Source organism: Xyrauchen texanus, chromosome 8 (genome assembly GCF_025860055.1).
Source record: "Xyrauchen texanus isolate HMW12.3.18 chromosome 8, RBS_HiC_50CHRs, whole genome shotgun sequence".
NCBI lineage: Eukaryota > Metazoa > Chordata > Actinopteri > Cypriniformes > Catostomidae > Xyrauchen > Xyrauchen texanus.
The window spans coordinates 39612408-39633696 of NC_068283.1; the positions used below are offsets into that span (position 1 = coordinate 39612408).

Below are 21289 nucleotides of genomic sequence, written 5' to 3' on the forward strand. Positions count from 1 at the left end.
TCAAGCTGTGTTCAAGCTGTGATGTGTTTCTCAGGTGTCTCTCCTTCAGTCTCTCTGATCATCAGTCCCAACAGATCTCAACACTTCACATCTGCCTCTCTATCTCTGAGCTGTGAGGATCAGAGTAACTCTACTGGATGGACAGTGAGATCATACAAAGGCAGATTAAGTGTTTGTTCACTTTCACACCAGGCATCACAAACAGGATCTACATGTAGAATCAGTCACATCTACAAAAATGACACTGGAGTGTACTGGTGTCGCTCTGAATCTGGAGAGAAGAGTAATCCTGTTAATATCACTGTACACAGTGAGTCTACAACTCTGTATTTGTTCATTTCACTGGTAGTTTACAATCAGTGAATGGTTGGGATAGCAAAGAATGTATTAATGATACAATTCTTGTTTTGTTTGAACTATATCAGCAAATGATTAATGGTGATTGGTATAAGACCTGTACGAGACTTAAGCCTATGGACCAGAATGCCATAGAAACTTGTGGGCTCTTTTACTTAGTCAGTAATCAATAATAATATACCAGCCGCACATCAAAAAGTTGAAAACTATTTAGAAAACTGTAGGAAATGCACAACAACACAACATTGCATGAGTTAACAACACTGGCATATTCTACAGTTTTTGATATAATATCACTATTTGCATTACAGTAAGCACACATTTCCTCTGTTCTGTAGATGGTGATGTGATTCTGGAGAGTCCTGTTGATCCTGTGACTGAAGGAGATTCTCTGACTCTACGCTGTTTACATCGAAATTCAAAGCCCTCAAACGTCAGTGCTTATTTTTATAAAGATGGATCCCTCCTCCAGAATCAGACTAAAGGAGAGATGATCATCCCCACTGTCTCAAAGTCACATGAGGGTTTCTACTACTGTAAACACACAGAGGGAGGAAAGTCACCCAAGAGCTGGATCTCAGTCAGAGGTGAGACTGTACTGAAGAACTATAAACACTATTCAAATGTTTAGTATAATTTGCAGCACATTTTTAAATGTATACATGTGTGTATATTTTTCAGCCTCAAAACCTCTGTCTCATGGCCTGATAACGGGAGTGACTGTAGGACTGAGTGTCACGCTTTTGATCATTGTCATACTGATCCTGCTGTGGTGCTACAAAAACAACAAAGGTTCATTTTCTGCCCTTTTATAATTCAGTGGCAATTTATTTATGTATTTGCACCAACCTTAATATGGAGGAGTTTTTATTGGTCTTATGAATAAAAACGTTTTCATGTCATTTAAAAAAACATTTATGCAGACAGTATATTCATTTGTTTAATTCAGACCCCTTTATTCCTCATAACTTTCATGTGAACACTGTTTTTGACTAGGTGGAGGATCTTTGTCTCCCTCTACTGTCAATCAACAGCAGAATATCAGTCAGACATCAGAGCAGGACCAAAGTGAAAGTGTATATACGGCACTGCACTCCGGTCAGTCTCAAATCATTTTACAATGCTTGTAAACAGTGTCTAGTGCAGTGAGAAACAAATCTGAATAATGTCAAAAAATATATATATTTTTCAAATAAATGAGTCTATGATTGGCTTTAGTTGTTTTAATATATTAGGCTGGGACCTGAGAAAGTGTTTAACCACTGTTCAAATTAAACACATCATCTTTAGTTAACAAGATGGATCTCACATTTAAAATAAAGTCCTACTCCTCTAAAGTTTAAAAATGTTTTGTTTAACTGATATGTAATTTGGCTATATGTCATTAGTTTAATTTTATTATCAAAAATATATTTTAATAACTGTAATTCCCCGTCTGTCACTCTCTTCAACGTTGTGTCGGAGAAGCGACACAACGTCTCGTTCCCTCCATCAGGGAACGGAGGTTACATCCGTAACCTAGACGCTTTATTTTGTATGTTACATTAGCACAAGAAATGGTTTACTTGGTGATTAATCTTTCATTCATTCATATTTTTTAAATCAGTGTCCAAATGAAAAACAATATTTCCCTGTGGGCTTTAATTCATAATATATAACGATCTGATGAATGGTCTCTTGTTTATTTGTTTATTTATTTCACATATGATCACATTTATGATTCTGTTCATGCAACAATGAATGCATACAAAAGCACAGGTAACTTCATGATCTCACCTAAAGTATTTCATCATGTCATGATATTGTAATCCAGTCAAACAGCTCTTTTATAAAGAACCAGTAATGTAATAGAGATCACATCAATCTTTTTATAGATGTCACTGGGGAGGAGCCAAGTGATGTCATGTATTCACAGGCCAACGAGGAGAAAAAGAAGCTTAAGAGCAAAGGTACAAGAAGACTAAAAGAGTAAATCCAAGCAGAAAAATTAAATGTATTACTCATTTTATTTAAATTTTTTATTGTAGGCTCAGTAACAGGGCCTACAGACCTAACCTATGCTGAGATTGAACTGAAATTTCACAAGGATGTAAAGAAAAATATAGGAAACATTGGTATGTAATTACAAAACATCTCTGCTAAGCCTATCTGCTTCATTTTATGGTCAGATTAATGCTAATAGGATTTTATTTCTCATTACTGATCATCATAGTTGTCATAGAACAATATGTACTACTGTAGTTGCTAACAGGGTCTGGGAGTAACAGAATACAAGTAACGGGAATAAGTATTTAAAATACAAAATATAAGTAACGTCATGGTTACTGTTTTAACCTCCCTTCCCCGATGGAAGGAACGAGACGTTGTCTCGATTTTAGTGACACAAGGGGTCTCTTCTGAGGGCCTTGCGTACCTCTGAACTTGAGAAAAGGCTAATGTCAAGTTGGCAGACAGAATTTGCATGCCCGCCCCCAGACATACGGGTATAAAGGGGAGCGGGCGAGCGAATGTCAGACAGGTTTTCACTGAGGAGCCGAGAATAAGGTTACGGCACATTACAGTGGTAGGGATAGTGACGTGGCAAGGGGAACACAACGTCTCGTTCCTTCCATCAGGGAACGGAAGTTACAACCGTAACCATGACATTCCCCTTCTGTCACTCACTCAATGTTGCATCGATTGTAGTGACACAAGGGGTCCCACTTAAAAAACGGTATGCACTAACCCGTGTTACGTGGCCAGGTGCAAGCAGGCTGTTGCATGCTAGAAGCAGCTGGGTCGGCAGCACGTAACTCTCCCCAATGCCCCCAATAAAAGGTGTCATATAACGCTCTTAGGTTCCAGTACCCGTATAGGAACAGGCAACATGACTTGTATGGGAGCCAGCCATGCCTTTTCTCTCTCTATGTTTCTCATCATAGAGTTAAAAGTGGCTGCGGCTTAATGCTACAGATGCGTCGGGGAAGGCGTCCTTTCCCATTCCTATTCTTTCAGGGGGAAAAGGCCCTGCGGAAACCACAACCTGCCCAGATTGGGGGGAGGCATCTTGTGGCAAATACACAGGGGGGTTGTCAAGCCACCAGTGGACATGGTGCGGTGGTAGATCCTGCCTGACAAGGGAGGAGTTGCTACAGACACGGTGACTGGGGGGGCAGCAAGGACTGCCCAAGGGAGACGCGGGTCCTGCAAGTGGGGGGACTGTACCAAGGAAAATCCGTCAAAGGGAGTTGCCTGAATTGGGAACTATGCCTGTGGAGCCCAAGCCCAGCACGGAGCACTCGACTCGTGGTGGGTCTGGCTGCGAATTCCTCCTCCGAGACAGACTCAACCCTGAGGTTGTAGAACCTAGCAAAGGTGTTGGGTGTTGCCAAGCCCGCTGCTCTGCAGATGTCTGCTAGGGAGGTGCCATGGGCCAGTGCCCACGAGGATGTAGAGTGTGCTCGAACCCGCAAGTGGGGGGTTTGCACGGCCTTGATGTGATAGGCTAGGGGATAGCATCAACAACCCAATGAGCTAACCTCTGTTTGGAGACGGCGTTCTTTTTCCGCTGTCCACCAAAGCAGACAAGGAGCTGCTCAGAGCATCTAGAGCCCTGCAGGTCCACATGGGTACGCAAAGCACGTACCGGACATAGCAAAGAAGAGGCTGCGTCTGCCTCCTCCCGGGGCAGCTTCACTTTCAGGTTCATGACCTAAACCCTGAAGGGGGTCGTAGAAACCTTGGGTATGTCGCCCAGTCGCGGTCTTAGGATGAGGTGAGCATCTGCTGGACCGAACTCCAGGCAAGTGTCGCTGACAGAGAACACTTGCAGGTCCCCAACCCACTTGATGGAAGCGAGCGTGAGGCCCGCCTTCAAGGAGAGGACTTTGAGCTCGACTGAATCAAGCAGCTCGAAGGGGGGTCTCTGGAGGCCTGAGAGGACCACTGAGAGATCCCAGGAGGGGAACAGGCTTGGCCGAGAAGGTTTCAACCTCCGGGCGCCTCTTAAGGAACCTGATAATCAACCTGTGCTTACCAAGGGACTTGCCGTCCAATGCGTCGTGGTGGGCTGTGATAGCAGCAACACACACCTTCAAGGTGGAGGGGGACAGCCTCCCCTCTAGCCTCTCCTGCAGGAATGAAAGCACTGACCGAACTGCGCATCTCTGCGGGTCTTCAGATCTGAAAGAACACCAATTTGCGAACAGACGCCACTGGGGCCAGCTGTGTGCCATCGCGTCTGTGCCGAGAAGGGCCTCCATTAGGGAGTACCAAAGCGGGCAGTGGGAGTTGTCTTGGGAGGCAAAGAGATCTATCTAGGCTCCACTCTCTGCTGAGCGAGACCTGTCATGACAGCGCGTCCTCCGTTGTGTTGCGGTAGCCCGGGATGTGAGTGGCGAGTGGCAACCTGAGTCGGATGGCGGGCGAGTTGTGACATGTGACGGGAGCGTACGCCGCCTTGGCGATTAATGTAAGCTACTGTGGCGGTGCTGTCTGAACAGATCAAGACATGCTTGCCCCGAATCAGTGGGAGAGAGCTCCGCAGGGCAAGGAGTACAGCCAACAACTCGAGGCAGTTGATGTGCCAATGCATGCAGGGCCCCGTCCATGAGCTCACTTCTGCGTGCCCGTAGCACACGCCGCCCCAACCCAGTTGAGAGGCATCTGTTGTGACCACGACACATCTGGACACATGCTGTAGGGGGACTCCTGTCCGCAGAAAACCGAAGTCTGTCCAAGGGTTGAAAGTCTGATGGCAGGAAGGCGCCATACCCATCTCGAGACTCGAGTCTGAAGCCAGTGCTGAAGCGGTCTCATATGCATCAACCTGAGTGGCGCGGCCGAGGATGCCATATTCCCCAGGGGCCTCTGGAATTGTTTGAGAGGAACCGCTGTGCCTGGCTTGAAGCGAGCGAGGCAGCTGAGCACTGACCACGCGCGCTCAGTTGTGAGGCGTGCTGATATTCAAACTGAGTCTAACTCCAAGGCGGGAAAAGAGATGCTCTGAACCAGAGAGAGCTTACTTTTTCAGCTGACCTGAAGCCCCAAACAGCTGAGGTGCACGAGCACCTGTTCCCTGTGTGCGCATAGTAACTCTCGAGAGTGTGCTAGGATGAACCAGTCATCGAGGTAATCGGGTATGCGTATGCCCACTTCCCGTAGTGGGGCAAGGGCTGCCTCTGCGACCTCGTGAAGACGCTAGGGGACATGGATGGGCCGGAGGGGAGGGGGGACCATGTACTGATACGCCTGGCCGTCAGACACGAGCCGAAGGGAGGGTCGACGCCGAGGCAGAATGGAGACGTGAAATACGCATCCTTCAGGTCTACCGCTGTAAACCATTCTAATGCAAATGCAGGTTATAATTTGTTTCTGCGTGAGCATTCTGAATGGGAGTTTGTGTAAAGTCCGGTTGAGAACTCGCCGGTCCAAGATTGGGGTACGATGAAGTAAGGGCTGTAGAGACCCTTCTCCATCTCGGCTGGAGGGATCATCTATCGCATCTCTGAGTAGCAGGGTCCTAACCTCTGTACATAAGGTGCTAGCATTTCCACCGTGCATGCAGTGGAGCAAATACCGCCGAGACGAGGCGGGAGCCCAGCGAACTGAATCGCGTAGCCAAGTCGGATGGTCCTGGCCAGCCAACACGACGGGTTGGATAGTGATGTCCAAGCTCCGTGCAAGGGGCACTAACGGGAGGATAATTTTTGACGCACCGGGTGGGGCTTCGCACCTGCCCCGGCAAGCCAGTGCTGACGAGTTCCAAAGGCATGAGTAATGTAATCTAAATACTTTGGATTACTTCTTCAGCACTGGTAGATTTTTTTCACTTGTTTTGACTATAAAAACTCTGCCAGTACAGTCAGACAAAATACACATGTTAAAAATACATTCTCTGAAAAAACTAAATATCTTATGCAGTGTTGGTTTCTAAAACAAGATCAATCAAATTGATCTTGTTTTAAGGATTTTTTGACATTTCTACAGGAAAACAATGCAAAAATTATTATCAGAAATATGATTTACTATGATTTAATTATGATCCAACGTGAATTTTCTTAATAAGAAATATGATCGTGGCTGGTAAAATGTGCAGGTAAAATGGCTAGAAATAGCATTTTAGCTTAGCATAAAGCTAACAATTTACACAAGGTTTATTTCTATTTCTTCTTTTTATTTACTTCTCTGTCTGCTCGTATGAATGTAAAACATCATAAGAAAGTGTTTCACCGCTGTTCAAATGCACTTTGGATCGCATCATTTATATGTATAAATGTTTTCCATCTGAAAGACTAAATATTAAATTAAACCAATGACAATAAAATGCAAAGTAATCTCTTCAGTAATCAAAATACATTTAGAATGTAACTGTATTCTAAATACAAATTATTTAAACTGTAACTGTAGTGGAATACAGTTACTTATATTTTGTATTTTAAATACGTAATCACGTTACATCAATTCTGTTACTCCCCAACCCTGCTAATAAATACAGAAGCAATAGTGATGTCATGTTTATCCTAATAAATGTAATAAACTCTTAGGGAATACCAGCAATGTAACACCTGCTGACACTGTGTACTCTGAACTGAACATGGGAATGGATCAAGAGGATCAAGGTGAGAGAAAGTAATACCATAGTATAATAGATCAGTTGAAAAGGATCCAGTGAAAACAGCATCTACAAGCATCATTGAGAATCTAAGAATTGAATGAAATGTGCATTTTAACCTTTTGAATTTATTTTTATGTTTTCAGGTATTTATGGATCAAGTGATGTGACCTACGCACAGGTTAATAAAAATAAAAGACCAGAGGAGAAACTTGCAACAAGCAAATAATTAAAAGCTTGCAGTTTTTATGCTAATGATATTACATATTGCTGTGCATCTTCCAAAAACTAGGCCTTTAAGTCTTTAAAAAAGTCTAAACAGTATAAAATGCTTCTGATGTAATAAATTCAGCTTTACAAAGCTTGTTTTTAATGTAGATAAATCCAAGCTTATTGTTTCTCTATATACAGAACATACAGTGGATTCAAAGTATTGTTAATTTGCAAAGTCAGCAAATTGAAGTGGCCTCTAATTTTAAAAGCTTGACTTTTTATGTAACTAATTGTCAAGCCTTTATTTGCTTCAGAGTTTTTGCATTAAAATCTTTGACTCTCTGAATATTTTTCTTAAATGTGTGCCCTCATAAGGCCATACATTTTTCAGTTAATTTTTGTATACTTTTAAAAGTAGTTTTTTTATAGATATGGCTAAAATAAAGTGTGTGCATGTATTTACAGTGTGTGTGTGTGTGTATATATATATATATATATATAAAAGGTAACACTAAAATACGCCTAAAGCCACAGGATGCTTTAGTGTGAAGAACATACCAAACTGTCAGGGTTATTCACTAAAAAGCTTGTAAAGCAAATTTGGCACGTAAATGTTAGACACATCTTAGTTTACATCTTTATTGGTTCTTGCGCAGGGCTGTAGCTGATGGGGTGAAAGGTGGTAACAATTCTAGGGGCCCACATGTCCAAGAGGCCCAAAACTTTTTTTTATATGAAAAAGAGCAGTATAAAATGAAACCAGAGAAGTATACAGTAAGTCGGCCCAGCCCTGTATCTCGCGTGTATCATCAGCATGGCAAATTTTATGATTTGAGTTTCTCGTCTTTTTTTTATTGAGTAATTATGTCAATTACTCAATGCTTTATTTTATTAGAATTATTTGTTTATTATTTTATGCTATTTTTTTAATGTTTTCTTTTTACTATATCTTTTGTCAGTTGTAATATTATTTGAAACCCAGATATGACAAGTTTGTGAAAATTGTAATGCTCTGTTGAAAACAAAGCATCAATGATGTAACCCTTGGGATTGATTAAAAGTAGGGCTGTTGATTTAACGCGTTAATACAGCGTGATTATTTTTATTAAAAAAGAACGTGTTAAAAAAATTTATGCAATTAAAGGGTAACTAAACACCTGCTCAGAGTCTGACTCCACCCACTAGAAATATTTGAAAATGCAGGAAAAGTAGGCAGACCCCGGCGGGGATAGAGGGAACGAACCGAATAGCGGGCTGAGCGGGGGCACCTGAGACTCGTAGTGACGGATTAATTGACAGCTGCTGTCAGACTCTATGTTATTATTATTCCTCACACGGTCGCAAGACGACATGTACATGAATCTGGCGTGGTGAGCTGGAACCTGCTTACGTCAGCTGTCACCGCTTACGTCACGAAGTACCGCAACAGCCAATAGGAAAATTCAACTGCAGTAGCCACCGTTCAACCTGAAGAGGGCAGCACTCAGACGTTTTTACACCATATATTGTAGAATTAAAACACTTTATACACAAATGTCAAAAAAATTACTTGAATCAATGACCAGTACTAATAAAGCCCCATGCTTACAGATCATTAACTAAAAAAAGTTGGTTTAGGGTTTAGTTACCCTTTAATCGCACTGCTCCCGGACCGTAATAAGGAAGATTCCTGAGGAATGCAAGCTTGTAGTACCACCTGTTTACTCCAGAGGGCAGTAAGTGAAACTTCAGCTGTATGGGCAATGCACAGTTTATACAGTGAAGAAAACAACACTTCAGCAGACAGAACAACACAAACATTCGTCACGTTCTTGCATTCAAAACACTTGAAGGAGCGCAAATCCGATCTAAGGGATCTCAAGATGTGTTCTAAGTATTAAACTATATTTAACTTGACACAGTGAAATAAACATTTTATGTTTATGATGCAACGCACCCGAGACGCTACACAAGCATGTCTGATGCAGGTGTGCATTGACGGGTCCTTAAACAAGCCCTCATAATAAATCTCCAACTGATTGACAAATTCACTTGTGTAATGGATTGCTGTGAACTGTGTGTCAATGATTGACTTATGATCAATAATATGGTAATAAACAATACATTGTATTCTAAAGCCGCTTTTTGTATCGTCTTATCAATGATTAACTCTTCTGCCACAAGAATGTAATGCATTTTAATTATCTGAACATTTTATATTTCTATATATATATATATATATATATAAAATGTATCAGATAATTAAAATGCATATACATATATATATATATATATATATAATTTTTTTATATTTAAAGATAACTGTATAATTATTTAATCATTATATGTTGAATTATTGTTACATGAGGGGCTTTCTCAGCAAATATTTGTGTATGCGATTAATTGGGATTAATTAATCGGGACACCATGTAATTTGACAGCCCTAATTAAAAGGCCTTTATAGAATGGATTTAAGTTTTTTACTTCCTTTAGATGAATCATTTATACTGGGATTCTGATGAATGATTTTTTAAATGATGACACAGTCGTGCACATGTTGAGCAACATAGCTATAGGCCTACAGTACTTGCTCAATGAAACAAATCAAAATTACTTGCAGGCTTTTTACACAAAGATTATTAACTTATCAAAAACATGCAATGAATCCTGATAGAAAACTATATTATACTTATTTTCTGTATAAGCATAATTATATGTTATTGCATCACAATACCATGAGCAGATATGATTTGAGTTCATGGATGCTGTTATCATGACACCACAGCAGCTGTCATTACTGGATGACCCGAACAGCATGGGGAGGAGATTAATAGACTTTTAAAGTATCCTTCGATCAGTTTGAGCTTTGGCCAACACTGAACAAGATGATCGAAACCACCATCAAGCATATTCTTGTTTGAGCAGTCTCACCGGATACAAACAACTTTTATCTGCAGAAATGTTTTCTTGAACTCCAGAAGGTAAGCATGATTTTTAATTGCAGTCATTACAGATAAGACATGTGCACAGCACTTTCTGCTCAAGTGCAGTTTTTAGTTTATGGCCATTTTATAGTGAAATAATTTTAATTTAATTTAAATATTTATACATATTTTTCACATTAGTGGTAAAATCATATTTTTTTTGTCATATGTTTTTGTTAAAGGGCTTTTTGTGTATTCAAACAAGTTTTCTAAACCTACATTTTACAAATTATATTATAAAAATTAGCTTGTATGTGCATTATGCTTGCTTGCATCAAAGTTGTTGAAATGCTGAAGAAGAGCAAAGCCATTGTGTGTGTGTTTTATGTTTTTCATTGAATCAAGATTCATAGTTAAAGGTTAATTCTTGGAGTAGTCATGTGTATAAACATCCAAACTGACCTCAAGGGTTCAGTACTCGGAAATGGACAGTCACAGAATAGCAGACAGCACTATTGATTACTTCATTGCCAAACTGAAAATCGTGTATATTTATGTAATGTACAGTATTTCCATATGCCTATGCTTTGTGCTTTTAATTCCGCCTGAACAATATAATTAATCATAAAATGAAACTTAACACATGATTAAATAGAAACATATTTGCAAAGACATTCCATAATTGTTAAAGAAAAATCACAAGTTTTTTTATATTATATTTAAAGGTGCATTAAATTGTGCAGTTCTAATTTCTACATCTGTCTGTAGATAATACTTTAAAGATGTAAAGCCAAGCCAAGTGTTACATAACTCTTGATTTAAAATGGCCTTACATGCATAGAAAATTGGTTTTGTCTTGATTTTGAAAAAAGAAAACTTCATTGGGCTTACTGATTTCACTGATTTCACTTACTGAAACTCACAAACTGCTTGTTCTGTTTTTTCATCATGCAGATTACTTCCCGCACATCTCTTACATTTCTGTCTGTGTGATTTCTATAGCCCTGCTTTAGCCCATGAGTTCCGATGAATCCACGAAAGAGGAGTGATCATCTTAGACCCTGCCAAAATATTGTTCCTTTGGAGTAGCCCGCTCATCACACGCTCTCTTCATTGGAAATATAGATTTTTGTTTGTGTGTTGGTGCAAATGAGTGGTCAAAAGTGTTTCTCCAACGCATCCTCCAAAAACTCTGTCTGCTTCGGAACTGTTTTCCAAAGCAGACGAGGCTCAGCCCCCTCATATGGAAGTTATGGGAAGCGTGAGAGCCCACCGCTACAGCATAGTTTCCTCCGAAGAAGGCGGTATGAAGCTATCCCCCATCGACATGCAAAATGGCTACGGCAATGGAAAAGTGTCCAGCAAAGTGCACAAGCCACATCAAACACAAAGCCGCTTCGTCAACAAGGATGGCCACTGCAATGTGCAGTTCATCAACATGAGCGAGAAAGGTCAGCGCTACCTGGCTGACATCTTCACAACATGTGTTGACATTCGCTGGCGTTGGATGGTCATCATCTTCTGCCTCTCTTTCCTGTTGTCCTGGCTTCTTTTCGGATTTATTTTCTGGCTTGTTGCACTTTATTCTGGGGACTTGGAGAATCAGGAACAGATATGTATTTCGAATGTCAACAGCTTCACGGCAGCCTTCCTGTTTTCTGTTGAAACGCAAACGACTATTGGCTACGGTTACCGTTATGTGATGGAGGATTGCCCCATTGCTGTCTTCATGGTGGTCTTCCAAAGCATTGTAGGATGCATAATTGATGCCTTCATTATTGGTTCAGTCATGGCTAAGATGGTCAAGCCCAAGAAATGAAACAAAACCCTTGTCTTCAGTCACTATGCCACAATTGCAATGAGGGAAATGAGACAAAACGTGAAAAAATGATCTTGGTGCTGAGCGGATCTGTTACAGGTATGACTGTATATAGTGCTATGCAGACCAGAAATCATGAGAGGCTCGGTGAGAAACATGCCGGCACCCATTTCAATTCACCAGAACCATATTGAAGTTTTCTTTTGAAATACATTTTTTTTTTCTAACTATTTCTAACATAAATATAATGATTATATTGCATGTGAGCTAATCTGAGTGCAACAAAATTCAGAATTGAACTATTAGTATATTTCATCAGTTTTAATTGGGTGGACCAGCTGTGCCAGTGCCACTCTGGCCCTTATGTGGCCTCGCCCTTGATACTAATCACAGTGACACTAATACCGCAGAGGCAACTCTCAGCTCTTAAACATAACCAAACACATTCTGGATTGATCAAACTAAACATTTTAGTAAACTTTGAGGTTAAACTACATTAAACGTACTATTGCAACATCATATTTCAACCAAATCATCATTTGCACTCGGATGTAGATGCCACTAAATCTAGAAAAAAATTTAGAAGAGCTTGAACTTATAGTATACTTGTGGCTAATTGTATATGTAAAATATAGTTTAACAGCTTCATGTTCACACTGAGTTTCCCTTTTATTCTTTTTCAGTACTGATTTCAAACATCCAGTCTGGACACACTGAAGGTGATTGCATTTGATTCATATATATATATATATATATATATATATATATACAGTATCTCACAAAAGTGAGTACACCCCTCACATTTTTGTAAATATTTGATTAGAAATGACATTTTCACTTAGGGGTGTACTCACTTTTGTTGCCAGCGGATTAGACATTAATGGCTGTGTGTTGAGTAATTTTGAGGGTACAGCAAATGTATACTTATACAAGCTGTACACTCACTACTTTACATTGTAGCAATTTCTAACAGTGTTGTCACATGAAAAGATATAATCAAATATTTACAAAAATGATTATGTGTATTATCAGTATAAAGAGCAAAAGTCAAACATTAATTTAACATTTGCGGAAACATTAATGTTATTAATGAAAGAGCTGTCAATTTCAGATTGGAAAACAGTTTTAAGTGTTTCTCCACAGAAGTGGGTGACTGAAGGAGACTCAGTGACTCTGATCTGTGGGGTTAAAAACTCCTCTTCATATTGGAAATTCAGCTGGTACAAAGATGATGATATGTTTAAATATAAACTCCAGCAGAGGAGCTGGAGGAAACTACACTCTCAGTTCTGCTGCTGTAAATCACACAGGAGTTTATAAGTGCAGAGGAGAGAGAGGAAAACCAGCGTATAACACAGAGTACAGCAACACACAGCTAATATGGGTCACTGGTGAGTTTTACTTATTTATAGAAAATATTTTTCAATATATAAAAAAGAAGTGTCAAGCTGTGTTCAAGCTGTGATGTGTTTCTCAGGTGTCTCTCCTTCAGTCTCTCTGATCATCAGTCCCAACAGATCTCAACACTTCTCATCTGCCTCTCTCTCTCTGAGCTGTGAGGATCAGAGTAACTCTACTGGATGGACAGTGAGATCATACAAAGGCAGATTAAGTGTTTGTTCATTTTCATACCAGTTATCACAAACAGGATCTACATGTAGAATCAGTCACATCTCCACAAATGACTCTGGCGTGTACTGGTGTCGCTCTGAATCTGGAGAGAAGAGTAATCCTGTTAATATCACTGTACACAGTGAGTCTACAACTCTGTATTTGTTCATTTCACTGGTAGTTTACAATCAGTGAATGGTTGGGAATGTATTAAGCGTATGATACAATTCTTGTTTTGTTTGAACTATATCAGCAAATGATTAATGGTGATTGGTATAAGACCTGTATGAGACTTAAGCCTATGGACCAGAATGCCATAGAAACTTGTGGGCTCTTTTACTTAGTCAGTAAGCAATAATAATATAATATACCAGCCGCACGTCAAAAAGTTGAAAACTATTTAGAAAACTGTAGGAAATGCATAGCAATGAGCATTGCACAACAAGCCAACATTGCATGAGTTAACAACACTGGCATATTCTACAGTTTTTGATATAATCTCACTATTTGCATTACAGTAAGCACACATTTCCTCTGTTCTGTAGATGGTGATGTGATTCTGGAGAGTCCTGTTGATCCTGTGACTGAAGGAGATTCTCTGACTCTACACTGTTTACATATTCAAAGCCCTCAAACGTCAGCACTTATTTCTATAAAGATGAATCCCTCCTCCAGAATCAGACTACAGGAGAGATGATCATCCCCACTGTCTCAAAGTCACATGAGGGTTTCTACTACTGTAAACACACAGAGGGAGGAAAGTCACCCAAGAGCTGGATCTCAGTCAGAGGTGAGACTGTACTGAAGAACTATAAACACTATTCAAATGTTTAGTATAATTTGCAGCACATTTTTAAATGTATACATGTGTGTATATTTTTCAGCCTCAAAACCTCTGTCTCATGGCCTGATAACTGGAGTGACTGTAGGACTGAGTGTCACGCTTTTGATCATTTTCATACTGATCCCGCTGTGGTGCTACAAAAACAACAAAGGTTCATTTTCTGCCCTCTTAGAATTCAGTGACAATTTATTAATACATTTGCTATCTTCATTATCGAAGTCTTATGAATAAGAATGTTTTCATGTCATTTAAAAAAACATGTATGCAGACAGTATATTCATATTCAGACCCCTTTATTCCTCATAACTTTCATGTGAACACTGTTTTTGACTAGGTGGAGGATCTTTGTCTCCCTCTACTGTCAATCAACAGCAGAATATCAGTCAGACATCAGAGCAGGACCAAAGTGAAAGTGTATATACGGCACTGCACTCCGGTCAGTCTCAAATCATTTTACAATGCTTGTAAACAGTGTCTAGTGCAGTGAGAAACAAATCTGAATAATGTATTAATCTATGATTGGCTTTAGTTGTCTTAATATATTAGGCTGGGACCTGAGAAAGTGTTTTACCACTGTTAAACTTACACACATCAACTTTAGTTAACAAGATGGATCTCAATTTTAAAATAAAAACTCCTCCAAAGTTTAAAACTACTTTTGTGTAACTAATATGTAATTTTGCAATAGGTCTTTAGTTTCATTTAATTATCAAAAAATAACAAAATTGTTTTAAGTAACTGTAATTGTATTTTGTATGTTACTATCAAAATAAATATTTTGCTTAGTGATTCATTTTTTTATACACTCTTTTTGTCAAAATTAATTTGTAATTCTTTAATTAATAAGATTTAAATATCTGATGAATGGTCTCTTGTTTATTTATTTATTTTTTAATTTCAGGCACTGATCACATTTATGATTCTGTTCATACAACAATGAATGCATACACAAGCACAGGTAACTTCATGATCTCATCTAAAGTATTTCATCATGTCATGATATTGTAATCCAGTCAAACAGCTCTTTTATAAAAACCTGTAATGTAATAGAGATCAATACATTTTTTTAGCTGTCAATGAGGCGGAGCCAAGTGATGTCATGTATTCACAGGCCAACAAGGAGAAAAAGAGGCTAAAGAGCAAAGGTACAAAAGACTAAAAGAGTAAATCCAAACAGAAACGGGAAAAGTCTTACTCATTTTCTTTTTCATTTTCATTGTAGGCTCAGTAATGCTGAGACTGAACTGATCTAAGAAGGATGTAAAGAAAAATAAAGGAGACAAAGGTATGTAATTACAAAACATCTCTGCTAAGCCTGTCTGCTTCATTTTATAGTCAGATTAATGAGTCAAGTCATTTTTATTTCTATACGCTTTACACAACACGTATCATTTCAAAGCAGCTTTACAGAAATTAATGCTGATAGGATTTTATTTTATTTCTCATTACTGATCATCATAGTTGTCATAGAACAAAGTGTACAACTGTAGTTGCTGACATGTCATAATGAAAACTAATATTTAATAAAACAGAAGCAGTAGTGGTGTCATGATCAGTTGAAAAGGATCCAGTGAAAACAGCATCTACAAGCATCATTAAGAATTAAAATAAATATGCATTTTTAAATAAGCCTTTTGAATTTATTTTTATGTTTTCAGGTGCTGTTTGTGGATCAAGTGATGTGACCTACACTCAGATTAAATAAAAGACCAGAGGAGAAACGTGCAAACAAGCAAATGAATAAAAGCTTGCAATTTGTATGCTAATGATATTACATATTGCTGTGCATCTTCCATAATCTAGGCTTTTAAGTCTTAAAAAAGTCTAAACCGTATAAAATGCTTCTGATGTAATAAATTCAGCTTTACACAGCTTATTTTTAATGTAGATTATTGTCTATAGCTTAATGCTAAACCAAGCTTATTGTTTCTCTATATACAGAACATACAGTGGATTCAAAATATTGTTAATTTGCAAAGTCAGCAAATTGAAGTGGCCTCTAATTTTAAAAGCTTGACGTTTATGTAACTAATTGTCAAGCCTTTATGTTCTCAGAGTTCCCCTTCTGTCACTCACTCGACGTTGTGTCGAATGAAGTGACACAGGGGGTCTTCCTGGGATGCCTAATGTACCTCTGAACTTGAGAAAAGGCCAATGTGAAATTGGCAGACAGAATTTGCATGCCCCGCCCCCGGACATACGGGTATAAAGGGGAGCGGGCGAGTGTCTGTCAGTCAGATTTTTTCTTCGGAGCCGAGCGGTTGTGCAACAGCAAAGCTGAGTTCACCACTGTTCTACTCACCTCTACTGGCGATAAGCACTGCTGTTGGATCTACGGGACATTTCCAGCTGGCTTTCTCTCTCTCTGCCCCCCAGTCCATGCCCCTGGGGGCTTCGACAGCGCTTTCATTGCCTGAAAGAGTGTTTCTCTTCCTAAAAGTGTTTATTTTCTCTAAAAGAGCAATACACAGCAGCCGTTAAATGTCCTTTTCAGGACGCGTCTTTTTCAAGATGCCCTTCCGCCTCTGTGTAGTTCCTGGGTGCGGTCGATATCTCTCCAAGACTGACAGCAACAGACGCTGCTTTGTGTGCCTGGGCAGCGATCACACTGAGGCGGCGTTTGTGGATGGTTCATGTCCTCATTGCGAGGACATGACCATGGCAGCGTTGCAGTCGCAGCTTGCCTTTCTCAGGGTGAATGCCACTTCAGCCACCCCCCAAGTCGTTCCTTCTTCCCACGGGATTGAGGACAACCCGGCTAGCGATGAAGGCAATTTTGGAATGACAACGGGCTCGGTTTCACTGGGTAGAGCATGGGCTTGGACTGGAACCCTCCGTCCTCCCCACAGCCCTTGCGGCTTGATGACTGGTACCTCGGCTCTAGGCGCCGCTCCCACATTCTCAATAAAAGAGCGATGTCATCCGGCCAGTGCGCACCGTTCTCACGGCAACCCGGCCCCAAAACTCTACAGTCCCAGCTGCCTGGACGCAGCTCTCTCGCCTTCAGACCCGCGACTGCTCAGCCCCGGCAGGCCAGCTCTGACGAGTTTCGAAGTTGCCTAAGCGCTTTGAGTCTTTTCTCAGCACCCAAAACTCGGGACGCTCTCCTCCCTCCTGCAGTGAAGCCTAGCCTGGTAGGTCAAAAGCAATCGTCCCATTAGTGCTCCTCGCGCAGAGTTTGGACGTGTGGCTTTCGCTGCCCAACCCGTCGTGTTGGTTGGCCAGGACCATCCGACTCGGCTACGCGATTCAGTTTGCCTGGCTCCCGCCTCGTTTCAGCGGTATTCTCTCCACTTCCGCATGCAGCAAAAAAGCCAGCGCTTTACAGGCAGATATCATGCCTCTGCTTCTCAAGGACGCAATAGAGCCGGCCCCTCTAGCCTAGATGAAGAAGGGTTTCTACAGCCATTGTACCCAGAAAAGGTGGTGGGTTGTGACAAATCTTGGACCTGCGAGTTCTCAACTGGCGGCACACGCTCCCCCGTCACCATGGTCATGAACCAGGTCGTGAACCTGCAAGCCTCAACCTGGGCCCAGCTCTCAGCCCCAGCGTCAAGCACCTCGCAGGCTGCGCACGTCCCCCCCCATCTCCAGGAACAGGAGGAACAACTTTCATTGCTGTGTCCGTTACGTGCTTTGCGTATCTACTTGGACCGCACGCAGACATTTAGACGTTCTGACCAGCTCTCAGCTGCTTTGGTGGATGGCCAAACAGAGATTAGCTCACTGGGTCGTTGACACCATCTCATTGGCCTACCAGACCCAGGCCGTGCCCGCCCCCTTGCGGGTCCAAGCACACTCGACAAGAAGTGTGGCATCCTCGTGGACACTGGCCAACGGCACCTCCCTAGCAGACATCTTCAGAGCAGCGGGCTGGGCAACACCCAATAAATTCGCCAGATTTTACAATCTCAAAGTTGAGTCTGGTAGAACTCAGGAACGCGGCACAACCGACCAGGTGTTCCGCTTGCACACAGTGCCCTTCACCAAGTACGATCCAGTGTGCCTTCTATCTCAGTTTAGCCACTAAGGTCGCTCCCTGGATGTTCTCCTCCCTAGCCTTCTGGCCTGCGAATTCAGCGGAGCAATTCGCATCCAGACCCACTACGAGCCACAGGTGCTCTGTACTGGGGTTGGCGCTAAGATAGCCCCAGCCACTTCACAACCTATGTGAGAGACATAGAGAGAGAAAAGGCCGTGGCTGCCAGGCTTGCTCCCATACTAGTCATGTAGCACCTGTTCCCCCCTCAGGGGTGCTAGGAACCTAAGGTCTGTATATGACATCTCCTTTGGGGGCGTTGGGGAGGGCTCCGTGCAGCAGACACAGTTGGCTCATGCACGCAGCAGCCTGCTTGCACCTGTCTCGACAGTTCACGTAACACGGCTAGTGCGTGCTGTTTTTGTAGTGCCTTGTATCACTTCATTCGACACAACATCGAGTGAGTGACAGAAAGGGAACGTCATGGTTACTGTCGTAACCTCCGTTCCCTGAGTGAGGGAACAAGACGTTGTGTCCTCCTGCCACAGTACTAGACCTACCACTGTAAACGGCCATGCCTTACTCTCGGCTCCTCAGTGCAAAAACCTGACTGACAGACGCTCGCCCGCTACCCTTTATACACATATGTCTGGGGGCGGAGCGTGCAATTTCTGTTTGCCAATTTCACATTAGCCTTCTCTCAAGTTCAGAGGTACGTTAGGCGTCCCAGGAAGACCCCTTGTGTCACTTCATTCGACACAATGACTCATACCCTCCCTCAGGGAATGGAGGTTACGATAGTATCCGTGATGTTTTTGCATTATAATCTTTGACTCTCTGAATATTTTTTTGAAATGTGTGCCCTCATGATTATATGGCCATACATTTTTCAGTAAATTTTGGTATATTTTCAAAAGCAGACAACATTTTTTTTATTTATTGACATGGCTCAAATAAAGTGTGTATGTACATATACACACACACACACACACACACACACACACACACACACACACACACACACACACACACACACACACACACACAGTGTGTATATAGATATAAAAGGTAAAGTAAAATCTAAAAAGAGGAACAAAAAAATTATAAAAGCGTTACTGCTTTGCAGAAGCAACATTAAAGGCATCGTTCACCAAACAAATGAAAACTGTCAACATTTACTCACTCTTGTCGTGTATTACTGTCAAACTCCAGAAAGCAAATAAATGTACCACAGAAGTCAAATACACCTAAAGCCACAGGATGCTTTAGTATGAGGAACATACAGAACTGTCAGCGTTATTCACTAAAAAGCCTGTAAAGTCTACAAATCTGGTAAATGTAAATGTTAGACACATCTTAGTTGACATCTTTATTGGTTCTTGTGCAGGGCTGTAGCTGATGGGATGAAAGGTGGTAACAATTCTAGGGACCTACATGTCCAGGTTAAAATTTTTTACACTATATATGAAAGGGGCTCAGAGCATTATACAGTAAGTCAGCCCAGAATTCCTTGCTACGGCACGGTCTCATCAGCATGGCAAATTGTATGATTTGAGATTCTCATCTTTATTTTTTAAGCAATTGTCTCACTCAAATGTATTATTTTGCTATGTTTTTAATGTTTTCATTTTACTATATCTTTTAGTAATTTTGTTTGAAAACCAGATATGACAAGTTTGTGAAAATTGTAATGCTCTGTTGAAAACAAAGCATCAATGTAACCCTTGGGATTTATTAAAAGGCCTGTATGGTATGGACTTCATTATTTTACTTTAGTATATGAATAATATATGCTGGGATTCTGATGAATGATTTGTTAAATGACAAAATCATGCACATCTTGGAGCAACATAGCTATAGGCCTACAGTACAACAATGAAACTAAATTACTTCCATGCTTCTTTTTTTTTAAAGATTATTAACTTACAAAAAACATGCAATGAATCCTGAAAGAAAACTATATTATACTTATTTTCTGTAGAAGCATAAGTATGTTATTGCATCACAATACCATGAGCAGATATGATTTGAGTTCATGGATGTTATGACACCACAGCAGCTGTCATTACTGGATGACCTGAACAGCATGGGGCGGAGATTAATAGGCTTTTAAAGTATCCTTTGATCAGTTTGAGCTTTGGCCAACACTGAAGATGATCGAAACCACCATCAAGCATATTCTTGTTTGAGCAGTCTCACCGGATACAAAACTTTTATCTGCAGAAGGGAAGATGATTTTTAATTGTATGATTTCCACATGCATGGATCATGAAAAAAAAACCCATCATGTCAAAAACCATCAACTTTATGCCAAATTGAACCAGACAGCTCTATACTAGTTTTTTTTTTTTTTAAATTAGGCTTACCTTAGTGAATTGGGGCAAAGAACATAGCTTTGAACGCAGTTCATGTAATACCCAGTAAATTGAGCACAGTCTACAAATCAGAGACCTGAGGATCCTGGGAGTGGTGTTTGATGACCAGCTAAACTTCACTGTACATGTCTCCTCAATTGCCTGGTCACGTAGGTTTGCGCTGTACAACATCAGGAATATCAGAACCTTCCTTGTTGGCTTTTATCTAAATTTGTAGTATATAATTTAATTTAAATTCATTTGTAAGTCACTGGTAAATTACAATGTATGTATGGCCAAGTTCATCAGTGGGTAGAGTCACAAGCTTTCCAGGGTCAGTGGGGACTGTTTGGAGGTAGCAGAAACACAAGTCCCCTGTGGCCAATCCTGACAAGACAAAGATATTGTGGAGTGCAGGTGTGTGCCGGCAGCCATATCACCCTGCAGCTATTGCCTGGTTGCCCACTAAAGCTAAGCAGGGTTGAGCCTGGCCAGTACCTGGATGGGAGACCTTATCAAGGTTGCTGTTGGAAGTGGTATTAGGGAGGTTAGCAGGGGGTGCTCACCCTGCAATCTGTGTTGTTCCTAATGCCCCAGTATAGTGATGAGGACACTAT

General features: G+C 40.8%; 1 protein-coding gene across 1 annotated transcript in view; it reads left to right on the top strand.

Moving 5' to 3' along the window:
• The window catches only part of LOC127647797 (Fc receptor-like protein 5), a 63695-nt gene that overhangs the window by 8753 nt on the left and 33653 nt on the right, over nt 1-21289 (top strand). The window contains exons 5-11 of the mRNA XM_052132265.1: nt 35-310; nt 696-944; nt 1039-1149; nt 1354-1455; nt 2232-2306; nt 2385-2471; nt 6882-6956. Coding sequence (XP_051988225.1) covers nt 35-310; nt 696-944; nt 1039-1149; nt 1354-1455; nt 2232-2306; nt 2385-2471; nt 6882-6956 — 975 coding nt within the window. The remainder of the gene's footprint in view (nt 1-34; nt 311-695; nt 945-1038; nt 1150-1353; nt 1456-2231; nt 2307-2384; nt 2472-6881; nt 6957-21289) is intronic.